Source organism: Felis catus, chromosome X (assembly GCF_018350175.1).
Source record: "Felis catus isolate Fca126 chromosome X, F.catus_Fca126_mat1.0, whole genome shotgun sequence".
Lineage (NCBI taxonomy): Eukaryota > Metazoa > Chordata > Mammalia > Carnivora > Felidae > Felis > Felis catus.
This window is the reverse complement of record NC_058386.1, coordinates 88,237,067-88,250,638: the sequence shown is the minus strand read 5'-3', so window position 1 is coordinate 88,250,638 and position 13,572 is coordinate 88,237,067. Positions and strand designations below refer to the sequence as shown.

The 13,572-nt window shown below is 36.5% G+C and overlaps 1 protein-coding gene across 6 annotated transcripts in view; it reads right to left on the bottom strand.

The window, feature by feature from the left end:
• Positions 1 to 13,514, bottom strand: part of COL4A5 (collagen type IV alpha 5 chain) — a 237,559-nt gene extending 224,045 nt beyond the window's left edge. For 4 of the 6 annotated variants that reach the window (XM_023249434.2, XM_019824149.3, XM_023249435.2 and 1 more), the window contains exon 1: positions 13,076 to 13,511. In XM_023249434.2, the coding sequence (XP_023105202.2) occupies positions 13,076 to 13,156 (81 nt within the window). In that variant the 5' untranslated portion in view covers positions 13,157 to 13,511. Of the gene's footprint in view, positions 1 to 13,075 lie in introns of all 6 variants that reach the window. The other 2 variants (XM_023249437.2, XM_023249436.2) reach the window with 2 other exon arrangements.
• Positions 13,515 to 13,572: the final 58 nt, after the last annotated feature.

Below are 13,572 nucleotides of genomic sequence, written 5' to 3'. Positions count from 1 at the left end.
TCTTACCACTTCTATTAAACTTGTACTGGAGGTCCTAGCCAGTTCAAATAAAGCAGCCAGCACAAAAAGGCATAGGAATTGAAAAGGAAAAAGTGGAACTCTCTTTCTTTGCAGACAGTATAATTATGTACATGGAAAATACAAAGTAACTACTAGAACTAAAGAATAAATTTAATGATGCTGTTCTATATCGTAGATTACACTTACACTGTTGTATGGATCTATCAAAATGCACAGAATGCATGCATAAAATAGGTGAATTTTATAATATGTACCTCAAACCCTAGAAAAAAGGAAAAATTAGTAATATCTTAGGATAAAAATATCAATCTAAAAATCTGAAACTATAAAGATTCTAGAAGAAAACATATAATATTATTGTAACCTTGGAGTTTAAGATTTCTTAGAGAAGACACAAAACGTACTGAAAGGGAAGGGGCATGAGTGAGCTTGGGGTAATGGAACAGTTCTACATCTTGACCTGACTGTCGTTACTGTGTATACAACTGTTAAAAAACAATGGAACTGTTAACCTAAGATCAGTGAATACCACTTTTTGTAAATTACACTTCAATAAAGTAACAGTTGAAGTGCAAATATTAAAATGTTCACAGCAGCTTTACCTGTAATAGCCACAAACTGGAAACAAACAAAATGTCCATTAACAGGTAAATGGAAAAACAAAATGTGGCATCTCCATACGATGGAATACTAACTACATAGCAAGAAAATAATGAGCTATGGAGACAAATCACAACATGGATGACTCTCAAATGCTGAGAGAAAGAAGATAGAACAAAGTATACATACCACATGATTCCATTTAAATAAACTCTAGAAAATGAAACAAATGTAAGAAAGCAGATCAGTGGTTACTTGGTGGTGGAAGATGGAATTGGGAAGGGAGGAAGGGACTACAGGAAGGCATGGAAATCTTTTGGGGTGATATATATGTTCCTTATTTTTAATGTGCCAATTTCACAGGCATTACATAGGCCACAACTTCTGAAATTGTATACTTTAAATATGTGCACTTTACTGTATGTCAGTTATACCTCAAAGTTGCTTCAAAACTACAGAGGAAGATTTGAGCTCAATAAAAGAGCTTTTCCTTCTAACAACCAGAAAAATAGATTTTTAGAATTAAAAGAAACTTCATAGGTATTGCTGACAAGGTAGCATACATTCCCTATTTGAGCAATTTTAGTAATGGGACATTTCCATTATTAAATAGCTTAATTGTTAGAAAATTATTGGTATTAAGAGTTCCTGTAATTTAATCCATTGATTCTCGGTCTTGTCTGGTCTCTGGTGCTATCTAAATCTACCCCCCCTCAAATTCAAAATTCATTCAACAACTAACTACTGAGAACCAACTATATACAAAGAACCAGTCTATATACTGTCTATATACTGTGTGAATACAGTCTATATACTGTGGTGAATACATAGATATAAAAGACAAAGACCCTGATTTATGGATTTTCTAATTTAGTATCTAAAAATAACTCTGATTATCTTTCTTCATCAGTCTCCTCTGCTTTGGTTCATATAGTGAGAAATTTTCTGACTTGGCAATTGGACTGAAGATGGTAGGAAAGACACAAGTCCAATCTAGTATCATCATTTTCTATTTGCTAGGTTTATTGTGTCTACTACGATGAATACAAGTACAAAGTCATATTATCAGCTCACCAATCCCTAAACCAAAGTGGTATCCTGGAAAAAGCATGAGAATAAGATTCCTGCTCTGCTTCTGCAACTAGCTACATCCGTCATCAATATTTCACTTTCCTGTAAAATGATGGAGCTGGTCTCTGTAGTGGTTTTCAAACTTTTTGGTCTGAAGACCCTCTTACTCCCTTAAAAATCATTGAGAACCCCAAGAGCTTTTGTTTAGGTGGGTTATATCTAACAATATGTACCATATAAAAAACTGAGTAAAAAATAAAAATTAAATAAAGCTGAGAAATATTTAAAATAATTTATTCATTCATTTAAAATGAACAATAATGAACCGATTACATGTTAACATGTTATACATTTTTATGAAAGCGAATTACATTTTCCAAAAGTACAAAAAAAAGTACGAAGAAGGATTGTTTAGATTGTTTTACATATTTTTGGCAAATCTCTTTAATGTCTGCCTTGATAGAAGCCAGCTTCCTCGTATCTGTTTCTGCATTCACTCTGTCTCACTCAATATGTTGTTTTGGTTGAAATAGTTGGGATCTCCATATCTGCTTCTGCATTCATTCCGTTGCAATATGTTGTTTTGGTTGAAATATATGAAGAAAATCTGCCTTCATAAAGTTATACATTTGGAAATTTGAGTATTTTAATAGCCTTTTAAGATAATTGTGGATATTCTTTGATACAATGCCAAAGCTCTGTAAGTGGTAGAGTCTAAGGTTACTTGCAACACAGAATCTGAAACCTTATCAATTAACTATTTGTACTCAGTTACATTAAAACTCATTGATCTATCTTGCCTCTGAATGGATCTTTTATCCATGCATGATATGGTAACATCATGCATTAGTCATTTGGAAAATACTGGTCCACTGAGATTTACACAACTTACGAATGTTAACACATTTCATTATACAATATCAAAAAAAAATCATATACATTAATATAGTTACCAATCTCATTAGAAAAGGCTAAGATTTTGAAAGCTGTCAAGCTCATAGTAGCAAATTCCAGTTTTCCAAAATTCTAGTTCTTACTTGAAAAGTTCAAATTTGTTTATTGGCAACAAATACTGAGAGTAATTTTCCTTTAAGTGATAGAGTCACTTTGCTCATTTTCAAGAAAATGCCTGCCAAATACCGAAGTCTGAATAACAACAGTTTGTCTCAGTTGTTCTTTCAATAAAAATGTGTTCCATGCAAAGATCAGCTAGTTTGAGCCACAACTGAATCAACTGCACACGTGCTTTCCCTAAAAACAATGACCTTACTGCAACATACAGAAGAGTTGTGTGTATACTTCCCATTTTGTCATACAGTATGTTAAAAACATGTGCACCTGAGAGTCAAGACTTAGTAAAATTAATGCTACACTGAGACGATTCTTAATTAAAATTGGTTTTTTATCCCCTGAGAATATGAAGAATACAACTACTAGGACAATTTGGTACACTGCACTAGCAGTTTTACCCACCATCAGTGCAAATGCCAACACAGTGAAAAAGGCACACTTTGAAACCACTGACCTGAAAGATCTTTAAATGTACCTCTAGCTCTAAAATGTCTAGAATTATGTAAATAGTCACCATCTTCCATTTGTACAACTCTACAAAACATTAGTTTCTCTATTAAGTGATACATCTTACATTTAACAAATACATCAATTTCTTACAAATCTGCTATTTGTAAGGACATGCTCATGAGGTCATGCTCATGAGGTCATGGAACAGGACCTATTTCTTCCTTGCTAAACTAACCTTGATTTCATTCAGATTTTCCCACTCTCCAACTTTTCCAGGCACCAATGTGCTTTGGGGGAGGGGGGTGGTTAAGTCACTGGTCTAACTCTACTTTTATGGTCCTTCATTTGCCAATGTACTGGTATAAATATATCCATATAAAACAATTCTAACCAATGAGATATAAGGGGTGTTTTCAGAGTGGAGGTATGGGACTCTTGAGAAAGTTTTCAGTACTGAAAAAAAAGGACACAAATGAACAAACAGTTCATACTTTTCTTTACTGGTCATTGCGGTGTCTGCATGTGCTCTCTGGAACTGCAGCAGCCATCCTGCTAGTATGAAGGGAACTAATCTGAGAGTAAGCTGATAGGCAGAGTATGGCAAAACAGAAAGTGGAAAGAACCTAAGTCATTATTTGGCTGAATTAATTAACCTTGGAGATATTCTACTTCAAAACTTCTTGTGAAGTGAGCTAAAATTTGTCTTTATTGTTGAGACCATTGAACTGGTGTTTTCTACCACTTGGAACAGAAAAACCTTTATCTCATATAAAGACATTATTATGTCTATCCTTCATATACAGAAATGTTTTACGACATCAATTAAAAGATGAGATTATGGACAGAGAAGGACCTCTCTTCCTTTAGCAAAGTCCTAGAGAGCTCAAAATGCAGAATACACTAAACAATCTCACTAGTGTCCGATTCTTAGTACCATTTCCCTCCCAAAGTTCCAAAATCTCCTTCCCTATCCCGTTAATGTCATATATACTATAAGAAATTTTGGATGCAAATCAGCCATTTCTCATAACATATAGGAAGAGTGTTATTTGACTGAATTGTAAGATGATATAAATGCCAACAGAATTTCTTACAGTCCTATTTTAGTACTCACTGTCATAAAACCAATTCCATTAACCTGACTAGCACTTGCTCATAAATGGTGCTTAAGTCACCAAGTTAATAAGTAAATGTAATGTTTACATCGGATTCAGTAAAATTAAAAAGTAAGTTAAAAATTAAATTTAGCGAAAGCTTGTTTCCTTTATAACATTTGCCTTTGGTTGGCTTTGGTTAGCAAATAGCAAGGGATTTAAGATTCTCATTTCAACAGGGCAGCAAGTACCATTGCAGACTACACTTTTGGTTAAAGGCCAGCAGAAGCTGCTAAAGGAACAAAGGGCAGTTGGACCTGGATAGATTATGAAGGTAAATAAACTCAAGCATTGATGCATAAAATGAGAATCTGGTTTGTTAAAATTAAAGGAGCCTATGTATCAGAGATCACACTAAAGATACCTCTCCAAAAAAACCTCAAGAAATACTGCTATTAAAAACAAATCTTTGTAATCAAGATTTAGTTAAGTGGCTGGGTGGTTCATTTATAATGTTAATTAGAGAGAATATATTTTCAAAAATTACTTCTGTTCCATAGTTGCTATTGTCAGAAGGGGATGAGATAATGGAATCATTACATTTTAAAAAGAAAATCATTAGAGGATAGGACCAAATCAACCAACCAACTGGCAATCAATTGAGCATCAATTCCATAGTCACTCTACTAGATAGAAAAAAATGATTAAGGTTGTCTCATAGGCACTCTTCTACTGATAGGAGTATAATTGGTAAGACCATTCTGGAAAGTAATTTGGCAAGAGCAGATCTCTGTCATTCGGAAACTTAAAGTTTAGCTATTCAAATGCCACCTGGAAAAGCCATAATGCATAACAGTTTGTGATTTTACAGAGGGATACATTTGAATTGCACAAGCTACAAGGCTGGCATAAAGGCAATAAAGTCTCTTCGCTAGTGAGGAAACACAAGAAGGTAAAGTGGGAGTGGTACAAAATGGACGGGGGACCTCTGATCTCATATATACTTACAAGTTTGTTTCTAAAAGAGGAGATGGGGGCTGGAATAGCATCAACCCAAAGTGGGAAAAATAGATTAGCAATTAATGGGGGGGAAGGTCCTGGAGTAACACTAAGGGAAAGATGAAAGCAAAGGACAGAACTAGACAAAGACATGGCCATTTAAGTGCACACATCATAGGCAGCTACGGGTCAGGGCTGGTGAAGAGGGTGGGGAAGGAGAGCAGAAGGGGCTCCCACTTCAGTCGCATTCCAAAATTCTCCTAGGGAAGGAGGGATATCAATGGGTTTGAGGTATGTTATACCCTTGCTATGGCTAGGAAGAAGTCAGTAGGGGAGTTATTCATGGAGGGCAGCCTCCACCTTCTGTCCAGGGGAGAGATGCACAGGAATGTATGGTTCACAAAATTAAAATTTAGGCCCTTGAAGATGGATGGCCTAGGCAATTATAGTAAAGCGTTATCAAAGGATGGGCCAGTGGTGAGTGTATCTTTAAAATCAAGTTAAGTGACCAACCGCAGGACAGGACTATGGGCAGGGCAGTGGGAATTATTGAACTTTTCAGCATGACTTTACTTTTCTGTATTATCTATAATGTATTAAATAGGAACTGAGGAAAATCTCATGAGCAGGCTCTAGAACCAGACCTTTCCAGTTCAAATCTTGGCCCAATCACTTACCAACTGCATGACCTTAGACAAGTTATTTAACTACCTTGTGGGCCTCAGATTCATTGTACATAAAAATGGAAAGAGTATTGCCTATCTAATAGGGTATAACACAGGAACTACTAAAAAAAAAGTTAGCTATCATAATTTATCTGTTAATGTCATTTTTCTAAATGTCAGAGTCTACTATATATACCAAAGACTCTGAAAATACTTATGGCCTCTAACCCACTAATTCCCCATAAAGGAGGAAGTACTAAAAAAAATAATACAAAATATGGAATAAGAATTGTTCACGGCAGTTTTTCTTACAATGGCTTTACAAACTTGAAATTTAAAGATATATTCTATACGGATACCTGTCTGGCTCAGTCAGTAGAACATGTGGTTCTTGATCTTCAGGGTTGTGAGTTTGAGCCCCACATTGGGCGTAGAGATTTTGTTTTCTTTTAATTTACAGGTTAGTTAGCATATAGTGCAACAATGATTTCAGGAGTAGATTCCTTAATGCCCCTTACCCATTTAGCCTATCCCCCCCCCAAAACCCCTCCAGCAACCCTGTTTGTTCTCTGTATTTAAGAGTCTCTTATGTTTTGTCCTCCTCCCTGTTTTTATATTATTTTTGCTTCCCTTCCCTTATGTTCATCTGTTTTGTATCTTAAATTCCTCATATGAGTGAAGTCATATGATATTTGTCTTTCTCTGACTAATTTTGCTTAGCATAATACCCTCTAGTTCCATCCACATAGTTCCAAATGGCAAGATTACTTTTTAAAAATCTTTAAAAAAATATTCTGGGGTGCCTGGGTGGCTCAGTCGGTTAAGCTTCCGACTCTTGATTTTGGCTCAGATCATGATCTCATGTTGTTGAGATCATACCCCAAAGAGTCCAGCTCTGTGCTGATAGCACTAGGCTGCTTAGGATTCTTTATCTCAGCCCCTCTCCCTCATGCGTGCATACGCAGCCACTCTCCCCCCCCTCTCAAAATAAAAACATAAGCATTTAGAAAGTATTATATAGAGGTACATGGGTGGCTCAGTCAGTTAAGCATCAGACTCTTGATTTTGGCTCAGGTCACGATCTCACAGTTCATGGGATAAAGCTGTATGTTGGGCTCTGCACCGGAGGGCAGGGAGCCTGCTTGGGATTCTCTCTCTCCCTTTCCTTCTGCCCCTCCCCTGCTTGCACTCTCTCTCTCTCAAAATAAATAAATAAACTTAAAAAAATATATATATATATATTCTATAAAAGTGAATAGGTAAATTAATTGTGGTGTTTATAAATATAAATTGTATACAGCCATTTAAAACTAGTATCTTTAAAGGAAGAATTTTAATAACATGGGGAAATGCTTGATAAGTGAAAAAGCATTAAGTTATAAAACTATATATAAAGTAATTCCAGCTTTTAAAAATTTTAACCAATATACTCTTTTAAGAAAAGATTAGATACATAAGAAGGAAAATCATCAAAACAGCAATAGAGGTTATTTCTATGCTATTGGTAGAATTGTGGGCATGTTTTTATTTTGTTTATAATTTTCTGTATTTTTCAAGTTTCCCATACTGAACATGTATTACTTTTGCTATCAGACAGAACCAACATGGAAATTGGTTGAACAAATGAACAGATATACAGTTCTTGCTTATGATTTAATAGGGAAAACAGATAAAATCCCATGAACCAAAATACTTGTAAGACCAAATATATTTGGATACTAGACAGGAAGAGCATAAATACTGCGTGTTCAAAGAAGTCTAAAATCAGTCATTGGTATATAATAGTAAGGGAAAGTTTAAGAGAAAGACTATTTATTCTCACTAGCATGTAAACTCCATGAAGGCCAGAAACTTGTCTATCTTATTTAGTTTTATCCACAGTATCTAGCACAAACTGATTTTGTGAACAGTACATATCCAAGAATGTGGAAATAAAACAACATAAATACAATTCTTAAATACTTGTAAGTTGCTGAATAAATATCTGCTGGATGAATATAAACATCACACTGAAACTGAGTGAAGATTTAGATCGATAGGACTCTAATCAAAATGGAGAGGCAAAATATGTATGTAGTAATCAAGATTATAGAAAAGCTGACCTAGGCTACAATGGAGAACATATATTATAAAATGTAATGAAAAATAAGGTTGGATGGGGGGAAAGATAATGTTAGACCCTGAAAATGAGGCAGAAAATTTGAGAGTTAACGCAATAAGAAATGGCAAGTCAATAGTTTGTAATCACAATAATGAAATCTTTAATTTATTCATTATTTGCCAAGTATTATTCTAAATACTTTACATAACTCTTCTCATTTTATCCTCAAAACAATCTGTGACATAGGTACCACTCACACCCTTTTGCCAATAAAGGAATTTGACTCCAGAGGCCAAGCTTTTAAAGACTGTATAAGACCTCTCCAAAGCCCACGAAACATGTCTGAAGAAAGATACCAGAAAGCAGTGAGATTCAAAAACATCAAAGATGTGTTTTTATTCTGTGGTCTTGGACTGGAATCAGTGATGTAAGTACAAATTCATGTTGTTTAATCATATATATACAAAGATAGGTTGTAAAAAAATAAGATATAGACGTGGGTATGTATCTATGTTTTGTCTGTTGAGAAGACATAGATGCAATGACACCTCAATAGCAATGAGCACACCAAGCACCCAGGCACTGATCTCTAAATACCATTATCCAATAAAAGAATCAAAGCTCCCTGGAGAAACAGCTGATTCCAAGGCTGGGGCAGAGAAAGTAGAAAAATGAGGCTGGAACATCTTGTGGTACCAGAATGTAAGGCAATGCTCAAAAAACGATAGGGACACACTGAAAGGACACAGGAACCAACTAGAAGAGGCTCCTGTTAGCCAAAAATGGGGTAACTTCAGCCAAAAAACAAATAGCAAAATTCATTATAAGTCATAGAATAAAACAAATATCCATAATTCCATACTACCTTAAATAACTGAATAAATAGATAATAAATAAATAGCAGAGAACATAAAGTTCTGTTACATTAGAATTCAATTATTAAATGCAGAAAATGTTAAAACCTGAAAATCACCATTTGGCAAATGTCAAAGTAATAATTATTCAGGCTAGAATCCTCAATAGATGCTAAAATTAGCAGGCAAGTATGATGAGAAACAGGATATTTACATTGTTTCATAGTATCGCCCCAAACAGTCTCACAAGATCTGCTTACTTTGTAATTATGAAAAGGACAAAATAGTGACTTTATGGCATATAAACCTGGCAGACATAACATGAATCAAGTTATCAAGGTTGGATCTTGAGAAACTTAACAGAAGACCATGGGGGAGGGGAAGGGGAAAAAAAGTTACAGAGAGGAAGGGAGGCAAACCATAAGAGACTCTTAAATACAGAGAACAAACTGAGGGGTTGATGGGAGGTGAGGGAGAGGGGAAAGTGGGTGAAGGGCACTGAGGAGGGCACTTGTTGAGATGAGCACTGGGTTTTGTATGGAAGCCAATTTGACAATAAATTATATTAAATAAATAAATAAATACTGTATCAATAACATCAGAAGTTAAAAAAAAAGGTTAACTCAAGTAAAGAGTCTTATGTGTCGTATATACAAACATCAAAAGCCAAATAAAAACACAGAAAAAAATGTACACACTCTTACACAAAGGACAGGTACATACATAAATATATACACAAGACTAAAGTTGTATAGATAGTTGAGTAAATACAATTGGATATGATAGGTAAGTGAATTGGTAAAAACAACATATGTGAATTGGGCATATTAAGCAGAGTGCCACCATATACACATACCCTGTTTTATCACAATAGACATGCTCCTGAAAAGTTCAGTATACTTAAAAGAAGGATAAAGCAAATCTTTCCTCAAAATAATCATCCACCACAAATTATAGTTGTTTTAGAAATCTAACTTTAAAAAGTTAGTTAATATAAAAATGTGATTGTATAAAATCATACAACCTGCAGCAAGCAATTGCTTCTATATTGCTTTTAAATTATCTCTCTATATGTAGACCTACATATGGAGATCAAACTGATCTCTATTATGATCTTTTACTCTACCTCCAAAGCTCTTTCCGTTATGCCATGCTACTTCTCCCAACATCAGCAGGAAGAGATATAATCCCCATTATCATTTCCCTTTCAACTCTTGTGTCTCCACCACCAAAAAAAAAAAGAAAAAAAGTAGCAGAGATCCAAACACTCTGAAGAGCAAATAAGTCTTTACAGACCACATACAAAAGAGGCAGTATAGTACAGTGATTGAGGGTAAAGGATTTGGAGTCAAGGTGTCTCAATTCACATTTCCAGCTCCCCAACTTAATACCTCTGTGATTTTTTTGCAAGATACTTAACCTCTATGATCCATAGATTCTTGATCTGTAAAGTGGGGATAACAATGATATACACCTCATAGGTCTGTTGTGAAGATTAAATATGATAATGTACATTACCATATTAGCACAGTGCTTGGCACATAGTAAACACTCAAAAATGTAAGCTATGGTAACAGTGTCAATAAATTCTTCCTATGGAGCAGTTAATTCATAGCATACTTCACAGGAAAAACTGTTCCTGGTCACAAACCATAATACCACCCTTAATGAGTTGTTGCCACTGGTCACAAGAGAGATGGTCCGTTTAAATTAGAGAAACCTATCCATCTACTGCACAAAAAACTCACTATCCATAAATCTAAGTGTGTATCCTACTGACAGTGAATAAATACAGGTATAATTACCTTTGCATAAAAATGTTATTTTCACCACTACAAATGACCATTGCAATCTAAACCTGCCTTTTTCTCTTACTACTAGGTAAGTAACATAAAAGTTACTCTATTCCACCTAATAAACACTCTACTTAAAAAAAAAAATCTTCCACATACTTGTGATATCCCAATTTGGCATGACTTCAGGGATAAATCACTTAACTATGAAAAATGAAAGCAATTTAAGTTATCAATGGTCTTCCTGATATAAAAGTCCCAATACTAGACTACTGCAGCCAATAATCAGTCAGCCCCAGTACCATCCAGTTTACTCTGGAGAAGGTCACCAATATCCCTGCACTAATATGGAGAGAAGATACCATTCAGATCTTTGAGATTAAAACATTTCATCTAACTAGGATATTGATGTGTGAAGCAGAAAAACCAAACCCCTGGCTTTATTACAGGCACAGTGTCCTAATGACAGAGAAATGGGATACAAAAATGATCTTTTAAAATTACATAGAAAGAAAAAAGAAAAAACTGCATGGTATCTTCTGTAACTACTTCATGAACACTCAACCATTAAAGAGTCCAAGAAAACAAGCTTGCTCCCAAGTTTTGTCAGCCATAAAAAGAGATCTCACTTTTAATATAAATTGATTTAATACAAATTGATGTATAGTATTGTTATACATACCTGCACAACTGGTATCTGGTACACATTTACTAATAGCAATGTCACATAAAAAATTTGAAATATTTAATCAAACATCCACAAAATCTTTGCCCCTGGCCAAATGCCATAAGCAGTAAGCACCATGATGTTTTTAAAGGTAACTATTTTCAACAACACAACTGTAGTTTCATCTAAAGGTCTATAAGCACTATCGAGTGGCAAAACTTTACCGCATTGAGATGCTCTGCATCCAAAAAGCAATTTTAAGTCATCTAATTGTTTTGGAGGCAAAATTACAAACGTAGTTACAAATACTTGATATTCATGGTTTTTCAGCAGATTTGCTATCATAATTATGCTGTGCTTAGAGTAATATGAAAGTTAGTTTTCATACCTTGAGTACACATTTTCTGGAGGATAAAAGAAGGACAATGTAATGTAAGGTATGCTGAGTGTATAGAGAAACCAGACAGCTAACTTAAAAGTGGACCCAGATAAGCCCTAACATAGCAGCTGCATATATAAAAAAGTGCCAAGTCACTCAACCACGTGAAGGCCTAAGCCATTCTCTCACATTAATGATCACTCAAATATAACTTTTAAATAATCTTTCACATACTTAATTCTTTAGAGGTTAAGTGAAATGAAGGATGATGGCTTCAGACTGGAGAACACTTCTTTAACAAAGCCATTCATTCCTTCACATCTGCCTCTTCCCCAGAAAGAGAGTGGGTGGGACTACCCAGAGATCCTTCTAGGAGATATACTGGGGTTTTAATTCTCCATTCCTAAAAACTAAGTGAAACTTTTCGCTCTGTCATTTCACATGAGCATCCTCCTTCACTGTGCTTTAAACCAGAACACTTATTCCCGGGGGAAAAAGAGAATTCCTTTCCTTTAAACAGGTGATGGGCAAATTCTCCATTTGTTTAGGTGCCTTAGTTTTTTTTTTTTTTTTTTAAGTAAACAACAAACAGAAACCCAAAACTTAAAATTAAAAAAAAAAAAAAAAAGACGCAAAAAAGACCTGAAGCCTAAGGCCATCCGTCTGGATCTCCTTCTTCTCTGGTGTGTTACCTGAGCTTTTGCGATAAGAATGTCAAAAGGGGAACTAGGTCTCTACAGAGGCTTTCCCGGCCAGAGTAGGCAGATTCGTGCTGCTTAAGGAAGGGGCAAAAGGGAAGCACTTCCTGGGCGCGCTCAGCACTTTGATGGCAGCTGGATTCGGAAAAGCCTAAATATTAATACTACAGCCCAAGTTTAAAGAGTGCGTGGGTTGGGCACAACTAGTGTAAAGGTTAGCCGGCAGGCAGGGAAACTCCCGAGGGCGCAGGGTGGGCAGGAAAAGTTTCAAATACCCTCCAGAGCCTGGCGATCTGTTCACCGGCGTCCCCCAGCCCCGGCCCCGCTCCGACCCCCGAGCGGCTAGATGCTGGAAAGCAAGTAGCCCTATTTTTAAACGTAAACCTCTCCCCCTGGGCTGAAGAAGGCTGGAGTTACCAGCGTTGTAAATAATGTTTGCTTTTTGTTTTCCTAAGCAAGTAAGGGCAGACTGGAATTCCCTAGCCAAGGCCGAGGAGAAAGGAAGGTAAAGGGACAAAAAAGTAACTTCTGCGTGAGAGTGAGGTGACGGGGGGGGGGGGGGTGGGAGGGTAGGGGGTGCATGGAGGGGGGGAGGTAGATCGAAGGACTTACCGCAGCCTCTGCAGGCTGCCCCCAAAGACTGAGGGCCAGTAAGAACAAGCCGGCAGCCAGGCTGATTCCACGCAGTTGCATTCTTCTCCGGCTCCCGCAGCTCCTTCAGCACCCGCACGAGATCCCTGGCTAGCTCGGACCAACTGACATAATCTTGAGGGTTTATGGGGAGAGAGCTGGAGTCGGAGACGGACAGCGAGGGTGTCCCAATTGTGCCGGTGGGCTTGGGTGAGACGAAAGCTTTTTAAGAGTTGAACGGGGGTAAAAAATAATAATAATAAATAATAATAATAATAAATAAATTTTTTAAATTGGGGGGGGGAAAAGGAGAAGCTTTTCTTCCCTCCCCCCTCCCCTCCCCAAAGCCGATCTCTCGGGAGCACTTTTCCCTTCTGTCCGGACTTGCAAACTTTTTCTTCACGCAGGTCCCACAGCTCTACTTTCCTCCCTCTCTCCTCCCGCACCGCCCCCTCCCCACCAGCCCTGGGGAATTTGAG